This window comes from Leptonychotes weddellii, chromosome 16, assembly GCF_054177405.1.
Source record: "Leptonychotes weddellii isolate Sample4059 chromosome 16, ASM5417740v2, whole genome shotgun sequence".
In the NCBI taxonomy this organism is placed as follows: Eukaryota; Metazoa; Chordata; class Mammalia; order Carnivora; family Phocidae; genus Leptonychotes; species Leptonychotes weddellii.
This window is the reverse complement of record NC_138384.1, coordinates 15,899,646-15,922,639: the sequence shown is the minus strand read 5'-3', so window position 1 is coordinate 15,922,639 and position 22,994 is coordinate 15,899,646. Positions and strand designations below refer to the sequence as shown.

At 42.2% G+C, this 22,994-nt stretch overlaps 1 protein-coding gene across 1 annotated transcript in view; it reads left to right on the top strand.

Annotated features, from left to right (window-relative positions):
• The first annotated feature begins 2,659 nt into the window (after window positions 1-2,659).
• TANGO6 (transport and golgi organization 6 homolog) overlaps window positions 2,660-22,994 on the top strand; it is a 189,092-nt gene continuing 168,757 nt past the window's right edge. Inside the window, exons 1-4 of the mRNA XM_081806421.1 lie at window positions 2,660-2,817; window positions 16,538-17,178; window positions 19,196-19,312; window positions 21,512-21,653. Coding sequence (XP_081662547.1) covers window positions 2,721-2,817; window positions 16,538-17,178; window positions 19,196-19,312; window positions 21,512-21,653 — 997 coding nt within the window. The 5' untranslated portion in view covers window positions 2,660-2,720. The remainder of the gene's footprint in view (window positions 2,818-16,537; window positions 17,179-19,195; window positions 19,313-21,511; window positions 21,654-22,994) is intronic.

The following is a 22,994-nucleotide window of genomic DNA, read 5'->3' as shown; positions in this document are numbered from 1 at the left end:
AATCAAAGGTTTAACAGAGTACGTCAAGAGTGGTAGCACACGGGCAAATGTGATGAAATGTTCATAATGACTAAATCAGGTGAAGGGTATGCAAGTGTTCATGTACTAGCCTTTCAACTTTTTTTTTTCAGGTTTAAAGTATTCCAAAATAAAAAGTTATAAAGAGAAATAGAAGCCAGAAGTAAACCCTTAGATAGTCGAATGATACTCTACAAGGGTGCTAAGACCATTCAGTGAGAAAAGGCAAGGTTTTTTTGATAGTACCAAGATGACCATACACACACACACACACACACACACACACACACTGAGTAGAGCTGACACAATGTTACATTAGTTTTAGGTGTACAATTTAGTGATTTGGCAAGTTTATGCATTACGCTATGTTCACAAGTGTAGCTGCCATCTGTCCTGTTCTATCGCTATTTAATGTCACTATTTTCCTTATGCTCTGCCAAAAGGACCGTGTTTTCAACAAATGGTGCTGGGAACACTGGGTGTCTATGCGCAAAAGAATGAAATTAGACGCACTGTTACACCATATACAAGAAATAAACTCAAAATGGATCAAAGACTCAAAATGTAAGGGCGAAAACTATAAAACCCTCAGAAGAAAACAGACATCATGACCCTGGGTTTGGCATTATTTTGTGCATATCTTACCACAATAAGGTCAGGGAAAGATATAATATCATGAGGACAAATAAAATGGTTCTATAGAAAATAAACCGTTTACAAAGTACCGACCACGTGCAGAGGGCTACAGCAGTCAGTAAATGAGACTTGTGAGAAAGACAACAGAGGTGTTGGCACGTTTCCTCCTCGTTGGTTCCACCGGTACTGACGAGGTCTGACGAGGTCATATTTGGAGAAGACACACGGGAGCCATGCTGCCTGAGTTCAAATCCTGATTTCTGTCCTTTCCACCTGTGGATGTAGGCAAGTTACTTTATCTTTCTCTACCTCAGTTTCCTTATGTCCAAAGGGAGAATTGGACCTACTTCATAGGGTGGTTGTGAACACTGAGTTGATATGTATAAAGCATTTAGAAGAGTGCTTGGCACATGGCAGTGCTTGTTAAATGTGAGCTCTTGTTTTTATTATAGAATAAGGGGCGCAGTACCCATAAGAACTTTTAATTTGCTGGAGTCTTTACTGGGAATTATGTTTCTGTAAAACAGCCACTGATAACCGTTGGGTGTCATTAGCCTTGTTAGTTCTCTGGGTTGAGGCAAGCAGTCCCAGCCAGCTTGGATAAGATGTTCAACTGCTGTCCCTCAAGTCCCTGATAATGGGCTCCTTGTTGGTCAAGTTCAAATCAATGGAATCTGCCTTCCGTGAACACAGACCTCTGTGTGTGTCTTGAACAGCCCCTTATGGTTCGTTTCAGGGAAGCAGCATCCTCCCTCATGTAGCTCTCGTGCATATTGGTTCTGGTGGATATTTAACAGCATATTTGCTAGGGAGCCTCCCAGCTGTGCCTAAGTGTTTTTTTGTTTGTTTATTTATTTGAGAGAGAGAATGAGATAGAGAGAGAGAGCATGAGAAGGGGGAGGGAGTGCTTAAGTGTTTTAACAAAGCTGCCCAGAGCAAACCAAGGAAGGGCTGCCAGAATCCAGTTCTATAAACTAAAATCCTCTCAGTGTAAATGCCGGATTCTAAGGAAGTAGGGTAATTAAAAGCCAATTTTAATGATTTTTTAGGGCAGGAGAATCTTGAGAATGCTTCCTTTTTTTTCGGATGCAGAGCTTATGTTTATAACCTTATAGACTCTAGGCACTCCTCCAACATCCTATTATAAGATGCATCCAATGTTCTATGTGGGATATATTTTTTTGCTGGAAAAATTTTATAAGACTTATGACACTAAATAAATGGAGTCTTTAAAAAAAAAAATTTTTTATTTGACAGAGAAAGACACAGCGAGAGAGGGAACACAGGCAGGGGGAGTGGGAGAGGGAGAAGCAGGCCTCCCGCCGAGCAGGGAGCCCGATGCCGGGCTCGATCCCAGGACCCCGGGATCATGACCTGAGCCGCAGGCAGACGCCTAACGACTGAGCCACCCAGGCGCCCAGCAAAGATTTAAATTTTATTGGGAACTGTAATTAGCCCATTTCAGATATTGTATCACCAATAGCAATATTTGTAGCTATTCAGAATGGATGCATTTGTGTTTAGCACTATTTTTATTTTTTTAAAGTAGACTCCATGCCCAATGCGGGGAGTCACATGCTCTACCAACTGAGCCAGCTAGGCACTCCAGCACTTGTTTTTAAATATCACTCACAAAGAAATTCAACAGTATTCAGTTGAATATTGTTATGTGTATCCAAACTTCATTATAATAGGCACAGCATCTGCTTACTTCACTGTCTTTTAGTGCTTCCCTACCCACTTATCTTCATACTGATACGTATTATTTCATGATCAACTACTGTACCTCTCTGTTCCTTATTCTTTATTTAGTGGTTAATCATATTGAATTTCTGAAATTGTGCGTGTAGGCAGGCTGTGTTAGCTGTTTTTTTCCCTCAGGACAGTAAAAGCGGCCTGAGATAGTATTTGTGAAACGCCCAACCCCTCGAGTCGGCCCCGCCCCACAGGCCCCGCCCCTTGCATCGGACCCCGCCCCTAGGACCTTCCGCCACATTCAATATGGCGGCGATTCCGGTCCGCCGAGCGGCTTGAGTAGGTCGCCAGTGGCGCGTTCCACTCCAATCATGGCGGCCCCCCAACAGGCTGCGGGCGGCGAGGCTCTGGAAACGTGCGGTCTGGAGAGCATTTTGGAGGCGCTGAAGCTGCTGCTGAGCCCGGGAGGTGAGAGGACGGATCTCGGCGCCGGGCTGCACTCTCAGGGCCGCCAGTCTTCCCGGGCTGCCCTGCCTTCCGTAGTGTGCGCCCCTCAGGCCCTCCTTGGGACCCCCAGCTCTGAGGCTGCCCCGTCCCGCTCCTGGGGGCTTTGGGCATTGTCGGTCCAGCCTCATTTTACTTGAGGAAGCCGAAGCTCAGGAAGGGTATGGGATCCGCTGAATACTGATGGTAACCGACGTCTCTTGAGCGCTTACCTTGTGCCAGGCACTCACTATTAAGCGCCCTGGGTACATGGTTCCATTCAGTCCTGACTGTCACCCTCTGAGGTAGGGACTGCGGCAAGAGCTTCCAAAAGGGTAGGCGCTCCTGACGCGGAAAGTGAGGTCCAACCTCTTGAGTGCGCAGGGTCTAATGTGGACGCTGGAGATTTGTACAGAATTCCGAGGCGTAGAGAAAAAGGAAGCAGTGGCCTTTGAGCTGGATTTCGGGAGAGTATTAGGGATATAGTCACTTTTAATCTTTCGTGATGAGTTAACAAGATGTTCCCAGTTGAGAATCTGAAGGGACCGTGGCAGTGGTTGAGCCTCGCAGTCTCCTTTTACACCTGAGGACACTTAAGGCTCACTGAAGGGAAAGTAACCTGCCCCAGATCATGTGGTCAAATTAGGGGCGGAACACAGACCCAGAACCGAGGTCTGCCGAACTCCATTCTCAAACCAAGGCAAATTATTCAGTATGGAGCCTCTGATGTTATCTGAAGCTTTGAGAAAGGAAACAAGAGATAGGATTGCATAATGTGCAGGAAGGGGTTTGTAGGGTGAGCAGGGTAAGGTACATGAAGGGCCATGAAGTGATGTTCCACGTGATTTTGAGATACCCGCCCTCCAAATGCAAAAACTCCCACAAACATTGTACCATATCTGGGAGAAGCGAAAAGAAGTCATTAATAACAGCAATTGAGTGCCTACTAAGTATCAGGCCCAATAGTATGCTGTTTACATGTATATTATTTCATCTTCACGACAGTTCCATGAGATAGGTATTACTTGTATTTCATTTTACATATGAGGAACCAAGGCTCAGGTACATTGGAAGTTGGTATAATGTCAGTCTAGTAAGTGGTAGAGCCAGGATATATATATATTTTTTTAAGATTTCATTTATTAGAGAGCACAGAGGAAGAGTGAGAGGGAGAAGCAGACTCCCGGCTGAACAGGGAGCTTGATGCTGGGCTTGATCCCAGGACCCTGGGATCACCACTCGAGCCAGCGGCAGACGCCCAGCCTACTGAGCTGCTCAGGCACCCGGAACCAGCATATTTTTTAATTTTTTAAGTAGGCTGTATGCGCAATGTGGGTCTTGAACTCACCACCCCAAGATCAGGAGTCGCATGCTCTGTCCACTTAGCCAAACAGCCATAGCCAGGTTGGGTTTTTGTTGTTGTTTTTTAAATTATTTATTTGACAGAGCGAGAGAGAAGGAACAAGCCCGAGGGAGAGGCAGAGGAAGAGGGAGAAGCGGATTCCCCGCTGAGCAGGCAGCCCAACGGGGCTCCATCCCAGGACCCAGGCACCCCCGGATGTTTTTTAATTTATTTTTTTATTTTAAGTTCCAGTATAGTTAATATACAGTGTTACATTAGTTTCAGGTGTACAATATAGTGATTCAATTGCATACACCACCTGGTGATCATCACAAGTGCACTCCTTAATCCCCATCACCTGTATCACCCATCCCTCCACCCACCTCCCCTCTGGTAACTATCAGTTTGTTCTCTATAGTTAAGAGTCTGTTTCTTGGTTTGTCTCTCTCTCCTTTGCTTGTGTTTTTCGTTTCTTTCTTAAATTCCACATATGAGTGAGATCATATGGTATTTGTCTATCTCTGACTTATTTTGCTTAGCATTATACTCTCTACCTCCATCCATATTGTTGCACACGGCAAGATTTCATTCTTTTTTATGGTTGAATAATATTCATACACACACACACACACCCCCCACATCTTCTTTATCCATTCATTTATTGATGGACAGCACTTGGGCTGCTCCCATAATTGGGCTACTGTAAATAATGCTGCAATAAACATAGGGGTGCTTATATCCTTTTGAATGAGTGTTTTCGTATTCTTTGGGTAAATACCCAGTAGTGTGATTATTGGATTGTAGAGTAGTTCTATTTTTATTTATTTTTTTAAAGATTTTATTTATTTATTTGAGACAGACAGAATGAGAGAGAGAGAGCACATGAGAGGGGGGAGGGTCAGAGGGAGAAGCAGGCTCCCTGCCGAGCAGGGAGCCCGATGCGGGACTCGATCCAGGGACTCCAGGATCATGACCTGAGCCGAAGGCAGTCGCTTAACCAACTGAGCCACCCAGGCGCCCGAGTAGTTCTATTTTTAATGTTTTGAGGAAACTTCGTAGTGTTTAGTTCTATAGTGGCTGCACCAGTTTGCATTCCCACCAACAGTGCACAAGGGTTCCTTTCTCTTGACATCCTCACCAACACTTGTTCTTTCTTGTGTTTATTTTAGCCATCGTGACAGGTGTGAAGTGATAGCTTATTGTAGTTTTGATTTGCATTTCCCTGATGATGAGTGATGTTGAGTATCTTTTTGTGTCTATTGGCCATCTAGATATCTTTTTTTTTCTTAAAGATTTTATTTATTTATTTTGAGTGAGAGAGAGCACAAGCAGAGGGGAGGCCAGAGGCAGAAGCAGACTCCCTGCTTAGCAGGGAGCCTAATTCAGGACTCGATCCTAGGACCCTGGGATCATGATCTGAGCCACCCCGGCACCCTGGATATCTTTTTTTTTTTAATTTATTTAACTTTATTATTTTTATTGTTTTTTATTTGACAGAGAGAGACACAGCAAGAGAGGGAACACAAGCAGGGGGAGCAGGAGAGGGAGAAACAGGCTTCTCGCTGAGCAGGGAGCCCGATGCGGGGCTCGATCCCAGGACCCTGGGATCATGACCTGAGTCGAAGGCAGACGCTTAACGAATGAGCCACCCAGGCACCCCTATTTAACTTTTTTAGTAATGTCTACACCCAACGTAGGGCCCAAACTCACATCCCCGAGATCAGGCGTGACTCAACACTTACTCTTCCAACTGAGCCAGCCAGGCGTCCCTGGATGTCTTTTTTGGAGAAATGTTTGTTCATGTCTTCTGCCCATTTTTAAATTAGATTACTTGTTTTTTGGGTGTTGAGTTGTATAAGTTCTTTATATATTTTGGATACTTTTTTTTTGATAGAGCCAAGATTTGAACTCAGGTGTCTTCTACTATAGTACGATAACTATACTACTTTGCCCCAATGAAGAAGTAAACTGCAAAACATAGTTTTAACTTGCTAATTGAGAGGTCACTTGTCTAGCAACTCAACTAGAAATGACTGAGGACGAGGTTAAATGAGCAAAAAAATCTGGAGGTAATCATGTATCACAAAGCACATTTATAGAAGACCCTCTCTAGGGGCTCCTGGGTGGCTCAGCGGGTTAAGTGTCTGCCTTCGGCTCAGGTCATGATCCCAGGGTCCTGGGATCGAGCCCCACATGGGGCTCCTGGCTCAGCGGGGAGCCTGCCACTCCCCCTGCTTGTGCCCCCTCTCTCTCTCTCTGACAAATAAATAAAATCTTAAAAAAAAAAAAAGACCCTCTCTAAATCTTGAAGAATATGTGGTGGGGTTACATACATACATGTACTCATTTAACATACAGGAATTCAAGCATTCCTGTTTGAAAAAGAATATGTACTGTGGTAAAATGATACAATTCTGCACATACAGTGTATTATATATTGTGTGCATCTGCCTGCTCTTTCCTTTTCTCATACCAGCTGCTGACGGTGTTAAAAAAATCTGTGCATCATGAATATTCAGATGTCCCCGATGGATGGAGGGTATTGAGGAGTCCGGATGAAAGTACTGGTTAAAATTACATCCAGCTGGATTAAACTCTTTTTATTTGCCTTTAAATTGACTCCCTTTGAGGTAATATTCACTGGGAGTCATCGGTATATAGTAGCCTGACCTTACTGCTATTGGAGAAACAAAATTACATAAACGTTTATGCTCCCAAGTGTCTTGTCTCTTTGGGGAGATGGTACTGTGCATATAGACCAAGAGACATTCAACATGGTGGGATAATGCCTGTGGTGAAAGGATGGTACAGATAGCAATTGGGATAGAGGAGGAGTCATCAGGAGTGGAGCCGTGGAAGTCTACGAGAGGAAGAGGAATTCAGTCTCAGTGGGAATTTCATAGACGGAAAGGAAGGAGGACCAATGGTCTTTCACTTTTGAGCCATGAAACGTCTGCCTCGTTAAGCTTTTTCTCTTCCTCTGCCTTCCATTTCTATTCTTCATCATGGGGCAGTTAATAGTATCTCCACCTCTGTTGTTAGGAAATGTGTTAAGCAGCATTTGGAAGGGTTTTGTCAATTTTTTTTTTTTAAAAGATTTATTATTTCGAGGGGTGGGGAGGGGCAGAGGGAGAAGGAGAGAGAATCTCAAATGGACTCTGCACAGAGCCCAATGCGGGGCTCAATTCCACGACCCTGAAATCATGACCTGAGCTGAAATCAAGAGTCGGATGCTTAACTGACTGAGCTACCCAGGTGCCCCAGGGGTTTGTCACTTTAGTGAAGTTTTATTTGTAAGAAATGGAGACCATCTCAGCAACAGTTTTCCTAACTGTAAGTTTCTATACTATATATAGATTCACTGAACTCTGTCATTAAATTTGAATTACATTGTCAGGAAGGGGCCGGAAATTTTGATAATTTGTACATAAGCTGCACCACACTTATTTTTGCATGTCGTATTGCTTTGCACTTTGAACATAATAAAAAGTACCACACAAACTGTAAAGTCTGCTTTTAAATGTCACAAAGCATAGGCATTGAAATTGGGAAGATTAAATGATGCTGTCCGTAAGGGCAGCATTTCCTGAAGTGTGAGAGGGGTGGTTTTAGGTACATAGAGTAGCATTTGGAGGCTGCGTCGTGTAGTGTAGTGATCAAGAGCTAACTTATCAGGAAGAGTGGCATTGTTATGATTTTTGCAAATCTCTTTAGCATCTGGCTTATTAGAAGACAGCTGGATTTTCATATTTGCTTCTCTGTTTAGTCTGTCATGATAGTTTGTTTTGATTGAAATAGATGAAGAAAATCTAGACTCAGATATGTAGTTGGAAAAGGAAGAACTCCATTGCCTTTTCAGATAATTGTGAATATTTTTTCATGCTGTACTGAATCTGAACAAGAGGTAATTTCTTAAAGGTTAGTTGGGATGTGGAATCTGAACTCAATGAACTTTTCATAGTTGGTACACTCATGAGAGAATGAGACCGTAAAAGGCATAGTATCTCCACCTCTGTTGTTAGGAAATGTGTTAAGCAGCATTTGGAAGGGTTTTGTCGAGTATTAATATGAAAATAGTTTTGAACTTGCAGACTCCCTGAGGATCTGAAACCCATCAAAACATGAGTCCTTATACCCCATTTTGAAAACAGCTTTCAGGGATTCCTTTGTTATTTTCAAGTAGATTTTATTTATCACCAGTAGAGGGCAGAGAAGACTACTTTATTAAGGGGCTCTTGAAAAACAGCTAATAGCTTTTGTTTTAAATCATTTTCTTTGTGTCCCATGTTTGGGTTCAAAGATCTTATAAAGTCACAGGAAGTCATTTAGAGGTTGTTTAGTGATTTTTTTTTTTTTTTAAAGATTTTATTTATTTGACAGAGAGAGACACAGCGAGAGAGGGAACACAAGCAGGGGGAGTGGGAGAGGGAGAAGCAGGCTCCCCGCAGAGCGGGGAGCCCGATGCGGGACTCGATCCCAGGACCCCGGGACCATGACCTGAGCTGAAGGCAGTCGCTCAACCAACTGAGCCACCCAGGCGCCCGGTTGTTTAGTGATCTTAATGGTTAGTGGTGACAAGTTAGGAGAGCAGTCCTTTCCTTTTTAGGTACATACTAGCTAAAGGAACCAGATACTCATGCTACTGAATCAGAACACTTGCCCTGGATGGTCTTAGAGAAGTACTGAAAAATTCTTACTCTTCTGATTCTCATTATTCTTAACAAGTAGTGTTATGTTCCTTTTTCTTTATAGAAGTAGTTGATATTCCTTATTGTAAAGTTTTTAAAAATATAGGGAAACTAAAAGAAGAAAAATAAAATGACCTTAATCTCCACTATCTGGAGATTGCATTTTGGGAAATATTTTTCTTTTTGATAAAAATGGATAGACTATATACTGTTTTATAACCTTAAAACAACTCTTTTAAGTACAGAAACTATACATATTCACTCTAGAAAAATCTTTTAAATATAATTAAGCAAAAAAGAAAAATCACCCATATCCCTACCACCCAGAGGTCATCACTTAATACTTTGAAGTATAACCTTTAAGACCATTTTCTATATGTGTATATACATGTACATATTTTAATAACAGGTTCATAGTGTTCCTTTATTGATCAGTTTTCAGAATAATAGTGTCTTAATCTTCAAATATAACCAATGAAGTAATTTCTTTGTTTTATTATGAGCTAATAGATTTTTTTTGTGTATAGGATATGTTTCAAAAATTGTACTCATTATTCTTGATACTCAAATTGTCGCCTTTATGGCTTGTGGGAGCCACTCCAAATTGGCTCTTGGGCTCCTTGACATGACCCTAGTAGCCTTTGATAGCCTTCTTGCTTTCAGGCATGACAAGATGTCCCAGACTCATCTTATACATTTCTTGCCCCATTCTTGAAAACTGCTGTCTTTAAGGAGAAGTGGTATTTATTTATTTATTAGAGGGAGAGTGAGAGAGCACGAGTGGGCAGGGGTGGGAGGGCAGAGAAGCAGAGAGACTCTCAAGCAGTCTCCACATTCAGCGCAGAGCCCAACACAGGGCTTGATCCTACAACCCTGAGATGAAATCAAGAGTCAGAAGCTCAACCTACTGAGCCACCCAGGCGCCCCCTAAGGAGAAGTAGTATTTAGAGACTATACTGTGGATACTAGGCATATTCATTGTCCCTGGTGTCATGGCTTACAGACTTTTTCAATTATTAGAGGTGTGAAATATGTGGATTTTCAGAAAACAAAACATAAATCCACAGTTCTTACTGATATCCCAATTAAAATGAAATATGATGGGGTTTAAATTCTTCCTAACATTTCATTATGAAAATTTTCAGTCTTGCAGAAAAGCAAACAGAATTTTACAGTGAAAACCCATATACCATGACCAAGATTCTTTATCACATATTTGTCCACCTAGCCATTCTTCTGTATTTTATATTTTTATATTTGTATTTCTTTTATCTGAAAATACTGGTTCCAATGAAATTAATGACATTTACTTATTTCATTTATATATATACACACACATATATAAGTATGTGCTTAACACATTCACCCACATGCATATAATATTTTAAAATAACAAATCCTAGGGGCGCCTGGGTGGCTCAGTCATTAAGCGTCTGCCTTCGGCTCAGGTCATGATCCCAGGGTCCTGGGATCGAGCCCTGCATCTGGCTCCCTGCTCTGCGGGAAGCCTGCTTCTCCCTCTCCCACTCCCCCTGCTTGTGTTCCCTCTCTCGCTGTGTCTCTCTCTGTCAAATAAATAAATAAAATCTTTAAAATAAAATAAAATAGGGGCGCCTGGGTGGCTCAGATGGTTGAGCGTCTGCCTTCGGCTCGGGTCGTGATCCTGGAGTCCCGGGATCGAGTCCCGCGTGGGGCTCCCTGCTCGGCGGGGAGTCTGCTTCTCCTCCCTCTGACCCTCCTCCCTCTCCAGCTCTCTGTCTCTCGTTCTCTCTCTCAAATAAATAGATAAAATCTTTAAAAAAAAATAAAATAAAATAAAAAAAATAAATAAATCCTATATCACCATCATCAACAAAAATACTTATTTTAGGGGATTTTTGTTTGTTGTCCTCAGGATATATAAAGTTCCTTTTTTTTTTTTTTAAGGATTTTATTTTTAAGTAATCTCTGTACCCAGTGTGGGGCCTGAACTCACAACCCCGAGATCAAGAGTCACACACTCTACCAACTGAGCCACCCAGGTGTTCCTAAAGTTCTATATTTCAAGTCACTTGAAATAATTCTCTGCATTTATGCTGCTAACTTGGTATAGAGCAGGAGTCTGCATACTTTTTCTGTAAAGGAGCAGACAGTAAATATTTTGGGCTCTGTGACCCATATAGTTGTTACAATTACTCAGTTCTGCTGTTGTGGCTTGAAAGCAGCCATAGATAATATATAAATAAATGGGCATGACTATGTTCCAATAAAACTTTATGGAAAACGTGGTGGGCCAGATTTGATCTGCCGATCGTAGTTTGACAACCTTGGACATAAAGTACAGAGTTATTAGATCCATTTGAATGTTTTTGATTTTTAGGAATTATTTTGAAAAAAATTTTAATTTTTTTAACTATGAAAAACATATATGGGGGGTGCCTGGGTGGCTCAGTTGTTAAGCGTCTGCCTTCGGCTCAGGTCATGATCCCAGGGTCCTGGGATGGAGCCCTGCATCAGGCTCCCTGCTCAGCTGGAAGCCTGCTTCTCCCTCTCCCACTCTCCCTGCTTGTGTTCCCTCTCTCGCTCTCTCTGTCAAATAAATAAATAAAATCTTTTTTTTTTTTTTAAAGATTTTATTTATTTGAGAGAGAATGAGATAGAGAGAGAGAGAGCATGAGAGGGGAGGGTCAGAGGGAGAAGCAGACACCCTGCCGAGCAGGGAGCCCGATGCGGGACTCGATCCAGGGACTCCAGGATCATGACCTGAGCCGAAGGCAGTCGCTTAACCAACTAAGCCACCCAGGCGCCCAATAAATAAAATCTTTAAAAAACAAAAACAAAAAACGTATATAGGGTTCCAAAACAAAAACTCTAAAACTGGATAACTTTGTCCGTAGCTCCTCACCACTGTTCTCTTCTCTCTGTACGTAACTCATTTTACTTTTTAATTTGTTCTTTCACTGCCTTTTGGACAATAAAAGCAAATAATGTATTTTATATTTGTTTCCTTTCTTACACAAAAGGTAGCATATGATAGACATTCTTTTATACCTTACTTTTAATATTTAATATGTCTTAGAGATTACTACATAGTGGTTCACAGCAATTTTCCTCTTTTAGAAGCATGCCATTATCTGGATATACTATTGTTTATTCAGTCAGTTCTCTTTTAATGGACATGTGGGTTGTCTCAGGTGTTTTGTTTTGTTTTAAAGATTTTATTTATTTATTTGAGAGAGAGACACAATGGAAGAGGGAACACAAGCAGGGGGAGTGGGAGAGGGAGAAGCAGGCTTCTCGCAGAGCAGGGAGCCCGATGCGGGGCTCGATCGTGACCTGAGCTGAAGGCAGACGCTTAACCACTGAGCCACCCAGGCGCCCCTCAGGTGTTTTGTAAATACAAGAAGCACTACAATGAATACCCTTGTGTATATGTCATTTTGCATTTTTGCCTGTGTATTTATCTGTAAGATAGATTCCTAAAAAGCGGGATTGCTGGGCCAAACGTTAAATACGTATGTAATTTTGCTAGATGTTGCCAAATTGCTCTCTTCAAGAATGTTACCATTTTCGTTTCTTCCAGCAATGTATGACAGTGCGTGCTTTCCCAAAACCTTGCCACATAATGTGTTACAAACTTTTGGATTTTAGCCAGTTGATAAATGGGAAGTGCTATTTCAGTATAGTTTTAATTTACTTTTCTGTGACGAGCAAGGTTGATCATATTTTTATGTTTAGAAGTCATTTGCATTTCTTTTTCTGTAGTGTTTGTATCTTTTGCCCATATAGTATTTCATACACTGTTCACTTTATTTTTTTTTGAAGATTTTATTTATTTATTTGACAGAGAGAGAGAAAGCGCACAAACAGGGGGAGCAGCAGACAGAGGGAGAAACAGGCTCCCCGCTGAGCAAGGAGCTCGACATGGCACTTGATCCCAGGACCCTGGGACCATGACCTGAGCTGGAGGCAGATGCTTAACCCACTGAGCCACCCAGGTGTCCCACCCCTCTGTTCACTTTAGAATGTACTTAATGAACATGTCATTAAATAATATTCACTGAAGCTTTTTTTTTTTTAATGTGGGGCTCGAACTTATCACCCCAAGATCAAGAGTCAGATGCTGTACCAACTGAGCCAGCCAGGCGCCCCTTGACATAACTTAATGGCGACAAATATTCCATTATTCATTCATTCAACTACTACCTAGTTTGAACAAATACTACATTATCTGACAGGCCTTGTTCCAGGCAAGGAGAATACAACAATGAACAAAACAGAGCAACATTCCTGTCCTCAAACAGCTTTTATTCTAGTTGGTGAAGAGATAATAAATAATAAAATACTACACTTACATATAGTATGTTAGGTACAGGTAGACGGTTATTTACTCATCCATCTCCTGTTACTGAATATATATTTCTTATTTTACATTATTATAAGTAATGCACTGCTGAGCACTCTTTGATTTTTTTTTTAAAGATTTTATTTTTATTTATTTGACAGAGAGAGAGAGAACGTGAGAGAGGGAACGCAAGCAGGGGGAGTGGGAGAGAGAGAAGCAGGCTTCCCGCCGAGCAGGGAGCCCAATGTGGGGCTGGATCCCAGGACCCTGGGATCATGACCTGAGCCAAAGGCAGGCACTTAACGACTGAGCCACCCAGGCGCCCCTGCTGAGTGCTCATTTAGTTATCATTCCATTTTAATCTTTTCTAATTTGTTTCTTAGAAGGTGTTTTAAGTTTAGTTTTGAAGTGTGTTACTTCTTGTATTCATTTACATTGTCAACATTTTATTATGGTTTTCTAACCATAACCCTCCGTTTTGCATTATATTTTTAGTAGTTGTCCTGGAATCACAATACAAGTCCTTAATTTTTCTAATTTTTAATTAGAATTAATATTGATACTACCTCACGTAACAGTTACGAACCTTGCAACTATAAGGGTCATTTTATTTATTTTTTTAAAGATTCTATTTATTTATTCATTTGACAACAAGCAGGAGAGCACAGGCAGGGGGAATGAAGAGGGAGAGGGAGAAGCAGGCTCCCCGCTGAGCAGAGTCTGATGTGGGACTCAACTCCAGGACCCCGGGATCATGACCTGAGCCGAAGTACAGAGTTATTGGATCCATTTGTATGTTTTTGATTTTTAGGAATTATTTTGAAAAACTTTTTTATTTAATTTTTTTAACTATGAAAAACATATATAGGGTTCCAAAACAAAAACTCTAACACTGGATAACTTTGTCCCTAGCTCTTCCCCACTGTTCTCTCTGTACATAACTCATTTTACTTTTTAATTTGTTCTTTCACTGCCTTTTGGACAATAAAAGCAAATAATGTATTTTATATTTGTTTCCTTTCTTACACAAAAGGTAGCATATGATAGACGTTCAGGATCATGACCTGAGCTGAAAGCCTAACCAACTGAGCCACCCAGGTGCCCCTAAGGGTCATTTTATAGCTCCCATAACCCCACTTGGGCTTTATGCTATGATTTTTTTTTAAAGATTTAATTTATATATTTGAGAGAGAGAGAGCACAGAGGGAGAGGGAAAGTGAGAGGGAGAAGCAAACTCCCCGTTGAGCAGAGAGCCAGGTGTGAGGCTCGATCCCAGGACCCCGAGATCATGACCTGAGCTAAAGGTAGACACTTAACCAACTGAGCCACTCAAGCGCCTCTATGCTACTATGATTTTCATGTTTATTATATCTATAGAAGTTATAAATCCCATTTTATAGATTTTGCCTTAGACATATGTATTTGAAGAAATTAAGAGAAAAATTAGTCTTTTATATTTACCTACATATTTACCATTTCTGATGTTCTAATACTCTTTTTTTTTTTAATTTTTATTTATTTATTTATTTATTTGAAAGAGAGAATGAGAGGGGGGAGGGTCAGAGGGAGAAGCAGACCCCCCGCCGAGCAGAGAGCCCGATGCGGGACTCGATCCCGGGACTCCAGGATCATGACCTGAGCCGAAGGCAGTCGCTTAACCGACTGAGCCACCCAGGCGCCCCCATTTCTGATGTTCTTCATTCCTTCCTGAAGATCCCAGTTTCCATCTAGTATTATTTTCCTTCAGCTTGAAGAATTTCCTTTACCATTTGTTTGTAGTGCAGGCCTGCTGACAGTTCTCTTGGTTTTCCTTGATCCAAAATGTCTTTATTTTCATTTTTGAAGGTTATTTTTACTAGATCTAGAATTCCGAGTTGACATTTTATTTCTTATGTCAGTATTTTATTTTTTTTGAGAAAGTGTCATAAGCAGTGGGGGAGGGGCAAAGGGAGAGAGAGAATCTTTTTTTTTTTTTTTTTTTAAGATTTTATTATTTATTTGAGAGAGAGAGAGGGCGGTGGAAGGGGCAGAGGGAGAGGGACAAGTAGACTCCATGCTGAGCATGAAGCCTGATGCCGGGCTCGATCTCACAACCCTGAGATCACAACCTGAGCCAAAACCAAGAGTCTATCGCTTAACTGATGGAGCCACCCAGGTGCCCTGGTGGAGAGAAAACCTTGAGCAGGCTTCATACCCAGAGAGGGGCCCGACACGGGGCTCCTTTTCACGACCCTGAGATGATGACCCTGAGATCATGACATGAGCCGAAATCAAGAGTTGGACACTTAACTGACTGAGTCACCCAGGTGCCCCTCAGTATTTTAAAGATGTTTTTCTACCATCTTGTAGCAGTCGTTGTTCATAAGTTCACAGTCATTTACAGCACCATCCCTCATATATAGTGCTTCATATTTTTCTGGCTGCTTCCAAGATTTTTTCTGTCTCTCTGGTTTTAACAATTGACTATAATGTGATTTTCTTTTTACTTATCCCATGTTTTTTACTTAAACCATGATCCACCTTGCAGCTGATAGAGGGTCAACATGGGCTGGGGATACAAAGTTCGTAGTTGGTAGCTTATAGGTGGTTTTTAGAGACATGGGCCTGGAGAAGATCCTCGAGGAAGAGGGTGCAGAATTCAGGAGAAGCCCTGGTGGAGAAGGAGCCGGCAGTGGAGGCACTTGGAGGGATGGCCCTTGAGGCCCTTGAGGCCCTTGAGGCCCTTGAGAGATGGGTGTGTTTCAAGGAGGGAGTTGTTGTGAGCATTTAAGGCTCCTTCACCAGTAGAGGGCAGAAAAGACCATTTTAGGAAGGGTCGGGGGTAGGAATTGAAAATAGATATTTTGTCGGGAAAAAGTGGTTAAATGAATCCCTCTGAACCTAGGGCTGTATTTTGTGATCTGCCGCACTAGAATATAAGTCCCATGAGGGAAGGGACTTTGTTTTGTTCAGTGCTTTATCCCTGGCACCTAGAACAGTTTGAATGAATCTTCTGTGGTAAATATTCAGCCTTTTATTTTTCAGTTCTGGCTATAATTCAAGCCCAGTAAGATGACCAGACATGGCCTCTGCCCTCAGAACGCATGGGGAATAGAAACAAACTAGATGAAGTATAATGCGTTAGGTACATCATTCTAACCTCATCCCAAAGTACTTTGGGAAGGCAGACAATGTGGTCTTGATTTCTGGCTATGTTTGGGTGGCACAACTGGGGCAGGCTTTCCAGGGGCAATGACATCTGGGCCAGGCCCCAGAGTGAGCTGGAGTGGGTAAGGCATTCCACACAGAGAGAAGTACAGTTTGTTTCCCATGTATGTGATCCGTTTTTTTTTTTTTTTTTCCCTTCAAAAGGATCGGACTCAGGTTCACTACAGATCACAAAACATGATGTCCTGTTGGTTACTTTAAATTCTAACCTGTCTGCTTTGGAGGACAAATTGCTGAAGGATCCTCGCTGGAAGAAACTCAAATTCCTAAGGGATGAAATTGCTAATAAGGCAGAATGGCCACAAAACTCTGTGGATGTCACCTGGAGTTTTACCTCTCAAGCCTTATTGTTGCTGTTGTGCTTGAAGGAAACCATGATCCACCTTGCAGCTGATTTCAATCCAGGCAAACCCAACCTGAGGACTCCGGAAGCTGCTCCTGCCCTGAGCCCAGATACACTTAGTATCTCCCAGCAGAAGACTGTCCAGTCAGCCTTGCAGTTTGTAGTCACCTTGGGTGTTTGCCCCTATCTCGTGCCTGGAGTTGGAGTCCCTTTGAGATGCAGAACTGAGTTTGGGGCCATTGTTCAGGATGTGGTGTGTCTCGATGCTCCTCCTCATGCGACCCGGAGGCTGTACAGCAGCTGCAGGGTTCTTCTAAATGTTGCACGTCACACATCTCTGGGGAGCTTGATTTTCTGCCGCCATTTTGGGGATATTGCTGCAGGTCTGTGCCAGCTGGGATTCTGTCCAACCAAGAGAAGCCCACTAAAGCCTGAGGAAGAGGTAAACACACACTGAGTGTGTGTGTGTCTTTGTGAATGTGTGTATATTTGTATGTGTGGTTGTAAAAGATGGCTCTTAGTTCTTTGGAAAAGGGTCGCTAGAAAGACCTAGAATTCTTGTTGAATGCCAAAGCATATCTAGCAGATAAATGAATCTTTTTAGATGGCTGGAGCTTCATTTATTAGATGCTGGTCCTTAGCATGCTTAGAGTCCATTTCGCCTGTTTCTTCTTGTCATTTTGTGACAAGTATTGCAGGCTCTTTCTTTGAGTCTGTTTCTTTTCTTTCTTTCTCTCTCTCTCTTTTTTGCCTCTGTTTCTTTTTTAATAAAATGTGTGTAATGATACCTGCCTTGGAAGGTGGTTGTGAGGATTAAGGATAATGTGTGTAAAGTACCTAGCCCAATCCGCAGTAGTGCTCATCAGAAAGTAATTACTACTAATATTAGTTTTAAACTATTCATCTCTCCTTCATTAAGTTCTTGGGAAGATTAAATGAAATGAAGTAGGTAAAGCACTGGGTACACTGCATAATTCAATCAGTGTTCATTGTTATTATTAGCTGTTAGGGGTATTGGCCTGTTTTTTTGCTGACATAGTAAGGATTTGAGTACCTGGATTGTAAAGGTGCTATGGAGGTTACAGAAGCCTAAGACATTAACTGAAGAGACAAGACAACATAGCAGGGGCCACTAGTCCCTCATGAGAAGACCACCAGCATCAGCATAGGAGCCTAGCCAGAAGAAGTTGTTAAGATATAATTGTATCGAAGGTCAGTGTGTCTCGGATGTGGGCTAATTCCTTAGCCCCTGCAGCCAGATTCATAATGCCCACCCACCGCATTTCTCTGTCACCTCTCTGTGTCACCCTTTAATCTTGTGTCTTTTCTGTTTGCTCTCTTTTCTTCTTTCCTGCGTATGTTCACAAACATTTGTCTAAAAGCTTCTATCATGTTTGCTCTCTTTTCTTTTTTCTTTCCTGCGTATGTTCACAAACATTTGTCTAAAAGCTTCTATCATCCGAGCAGTGACATGAAATTATGAGCTCCCCCAGTGGCATCATGTTACGGGGAGCAGGGCACTGTGCTCTTTACTACAGGGTGTGAGTCTTGGCATTTCTATCCGTGCCTACTGCCTGCAGTTCTCTGAGATGGGGGGGTTCACAGGTCTTATTACTCTTACCTAAGCAGTGCCCCAGAGTGTCGAGCAGGAGGGAGAAAAGGGAAGCACAGAGAAAGGACCAAGTAGAAAGGCAAGAGAAGTTGACAGAAGGGGAAACACAGGGGGTGCATGTTTTGCAGCTGGGCAAGTCCCAGCATTACGAGCTGCTCTAAGCAGCGCATGTGCTTCACATTGCTAAATGGTAATGGGCACAATCCTGACTGCTTTACCGAGTTACTGAGGGGAGCAGTACTGTTGAGGTTCAAGGGGACCCAACAAATAGCACCCCTCTTTGCTGCCCAGCTTCTGAATGAGTTAAAAGCTAACCGATGAAGTGAGATAAAAACTCAAAATGTCATCTCTATTGCGCCTAAGTGCAAAGTTGGGGATATAGCTTATTGATGGAGACAGTTGGGTTTCCTAACAGTGCATTCCAGAGCTACACACGCTTACTACTCACCCAGTTTTAAGGAGTGCTGGAAAACTGCAGCACCTTCTGCTCCCCCGTGGCAAGGGATATGCCTCTGTAAAATCTACAGCAAGGAAGAGCAGAGCAGAACATGCACTTGCTCCCAAGACGTAGAAGAGGAATGAGCCAAGTTGTACATGCCAACACTCACCAGTAAGTAAGTTTATTCCAAACTCACCAATAAGGTAAGTGCCTTAGATCTCCTGCCCAGAAGTGAGTGAGGGGATGCAGAGGGGGCCAGGAGCATTTTAGTATTAATACTTCCTCCAGGTGGAAGGGAGTCAAGAGGCGAAAGAAGCCTGCTCTCCTGTCCTCTCATCAGTGTTTTTGTACAGGATTGTAAACATTACCTTCTATTGCCTGCTAAAGCCAAGTACATATTTCTTTTAGGTTTTAACAGAAGAGGAAAGAACGCTATCTAGGGAGGCCTTGAGAGACATCTTGGATCAAGTGTATCAACCATTAGCAGTCCGAGAATTACTTATCCTCCAGGGAGGACCACCCCAGGTATGCAGGCCTGGGGACTCTTGTGGGTGAATCATTAATGATAATGTGCAGAGTCTTATCTTCTCCTGGGAAATTTGATAATCTAGTTGAGTCTTTGATTATTTGTAAAACTAAGTTACACTGACCCTTAGGATAATGTTTTTTTTCAAGATTTTATTTTTAAGTAATCTCCACACCCAGCATGGGGCTTGAAACTACAACCCCAAGATCAAGAGTTGAATGCTCTAACAACTGAGCCAGCCAGGCACCCTGACCGTTAGGAAAATTTTTATTTTTTTATTTCTTATTTATTTATTTGACAGAGAGAGACATAGCGAGAGCAGGAACATAAGCAGGGGGAGTGGGAGAGGGAGAAGCAGGCTTCCCGCGGAGCAGGGAGCCCGATGTGGGACTCGATCCCAGGACCCTGGGATCATGACCTGAGCCGAAGGCAGACGCTTAATGACTGAGCCACCCAGGCGCCCGGAAAATTTTTTTTTTAAAGATTTTATTTATTTATTTGACAGAGAGAGACAGCGAGAGAGGGAACACAAGCAGGGGGAGTGGTAGAGGGAGAAGCAGGCTTTCCCGCTGAGCAGGGAGCCCAACGCGGGGCTCAATCCTACGACCAGGATCATGACCTGAGCCGAAGGCAGACGCTTAATGACTGAGCCACCCAGGCACCCCCTGTTAGGATAATTTTTAAGGATTTTTCTGTTAATGGAATGATGGCCACTTTTTCCAAGAATATGGCCATTTTATTTATTTTGAATTTTTGTTCATTTTTTAAATTTAACTAGAATATGGCAATTTTATTGAAAATATATTTTATTCATTCTGAAACTGGAACTCCTTTTTTTTAATACTAAAATTTGGCTTTTTGACAATACATTCTTCTGGCAGAAATATTTAGATATCTTGTTCTTTGAATGGAATATATATAGTCAAGACATTAATATTAGGACTATCATTGGGACTATTTTTGTCTCCTTTGTTTGAAAACACAATAGTATATTTTCTGCTAGGTATAAGATAGTTCCTTTTTTCCTTAAAAATAATTATTTATCTGAAATGTTTTAATTTGATGTAGATGGAGTTACCTACTTGCTTATAGTATCTACGTTTAGTTTATGACTATAGCTGAGTGAAGAGTGAGGAGCCAAAGGAATTAGTGGCAGGTCAGGTACAAGGACCAGCTGAAGCTGGGTACAAAGATATCTCCTAGATGAAGTCATTTTCATCTCATCTCTAGAATATTACTGTAGCCTCCCACGGAGCCCCTCTGGCCTCACACTCCACTTCTCTGGATGACTCCACAGTTTGCCAGATTAAATCAATGCATTATTAAGAGCATGGTGAAAAGCAGAGGCTCTGGAGGTCAGCATACTCTGGAGGTCACCACACCCCAGCATGCAGTTATGTGAATTAGTAAACCTTTCCATCCCTCAGTTTCCTTAATGATTGGATAATAACTCCTGCAAGTCCGTTTTGAGATTATGTGAGAGTTATTTAGCACAGTGCCTGGCAAATTATAACCCCCTCAATAAGTGGTAATTATTAGTCCTCCTTAAATAAAAGAGAGAGGACAGGCTAGTTAGGATTAAATGTTTCTGTCACTAATTTTTATGTTCACATAGTTACATACCACGCTTAACAGCAACATAGTTCGCATTCTAGACCCAAAACAAGAGACCTCAAGTCTCTTTTGTTCATGGTGGCTCCACAAAGCTCTCAAAAAGGAGTGCTTGAAGAAATTCGGCTCTTTTTTGAAACTGCTGTGCCACAGGGAGTCAGAGTAGCTGAGACCATGGAGGCAAGGACTAGCATGCCCTCTTACTGTCACGGCCTGTACTCTTAGCGGTGAGTAATGTTCATAGGACTCTTATATGGAAGCTAGATTTGATTGGAAGGACTGCATTCAGAGATTGGTTACATCAACTTTGTGTTTCTAAAATCTATACTTTATTCACCTATGTGTTTGTCTATTTCTGGGTTTGAAATTTCACTTGATATTTCACTTGAAGTTTCATGGTATTTCTACTTTCTTAGAAGTGATGCTGAAGGAGGTTTCTTTTTGGCAAAAAATGCTGCTCTCCTAAGTCTGTTTATCATACTGTTAATTGTCAGTATGACTCAGTATATATTTACATATTTTAATGATTTCTACACATCTATCTATTTCACTGACACTGAATTCATGTCTTTTCCTTCCTTTTTCAGTCCTGCACAGATGAGAAGACACAAGTTAGGTGTCGGGCCCCAGCTTGGCTTCGGCGTCTATGTGGGCAGCTGCTCTCCGAAAGGTTGATGAGACCCAGCGGTGTTCAGGCAGTAGTCCGGGGCATTCTGGAAGGAGCAGGTGGTAAGAAATAAAATGTTTCTGTTACTTTGGTATCCAGTTTCCTTCGGGTCAGGGTCTTTAGCATTTGACTGTAAAACCTTATTGTGACTAATTTCTGCCTTTGTGGAGATTGTGGAGGTTAGATTTGGAGATGAAACCTTAATGAACTTCTTTTTCACAGAAACTCATTCTCTTGCCATTTTTCTAAAACAGTATTTTTTTTTTTTTTTAAAGATTTTATTTATTTGACAGAGAGAGTTACAGCGAGAGAGGGAACACAAGCAGGGGGAGTGGGAGAGGGAGAAGCAGGCTTCCCGCCGAGCAGGGAGCCCGATGCGGGGCTCGATCCCAGGACCCTGGGATCATGACCTGAGCCGAAGGCAGACGCTTAACGACTGAGCCACCCAGGCGCCCCAAACAGTATTTTTTTCTAAAACTGCTTACACGGCACCTGGGTGGCTCAGATGGTTAAGTGTCTGCCTTCAGCTCAGGTCACGATATCCGGGTCCTGGGATCGAGCCCCAGCACTAATTCTCTCCCAGTTGTTTAAGTCTCCTTTCAATGTATTTGAATACACTCAATATTCTATTGATTTGATCTTCTTGGAGACATCTCTCCCTGAGTCTTCTCTAATCTGGACTAGTTATCTCTTGCACAGCAGACCTCCTGGGATCTCCCTTCACCTTTATTTTTTTATTTTTATTTATTTATTCACTTTTAAAGATTTTATTTATTTATTTGACGGAGAGAGACACAGCGAGGGAGGGAACACAAGCAGGGGGAGTGGGAGAGGGAGAAGCAGGCTTCCCGCCGAGCAGGGAGCCCATGCGGGGCTCGATCCCAGGACCCTTGGATCATGACCTGAGCCGAAGGCAGATGCTTAAGGACCAAGCCACCCAGGCGCCCCTCCCTTCACCTTTAAATCCTGGTGATTCCTTTCCCTTTCTTTTGTGTTTAGTCCCTTATCTCCCATATCCCATGTACATTCATTTCCTCTTGCTCCTGTAACAGATTACCACACACTTAGTGGCTTTTTGATGGAAACGACATTTATACTGAGCCCTCAAGGCTGAGTAAGAATTTATTAGTTGAAGAGGGAGAGAAGACTGACTAACATAGGCAGAGAGAAGAGCATGTATGAAGGAACTGACACAGAAAAAGCATAGTGTTTTTGAATAAGGTTCAGTGTGGGTAGAGCAGTGAGGGCAGAGTGTGGTGTTCAGGATTTTGAACTTTATTCTAAGGGCAATGAGAAACCATTGGAAAGTTTTAAGAAGGAGAGAGGTATGATCAGATCTACATTTTAGAAATATCTATCTGGATGTATTGTGAAGAATTGGTTGGGTAAGAGCAGAAGGAAGG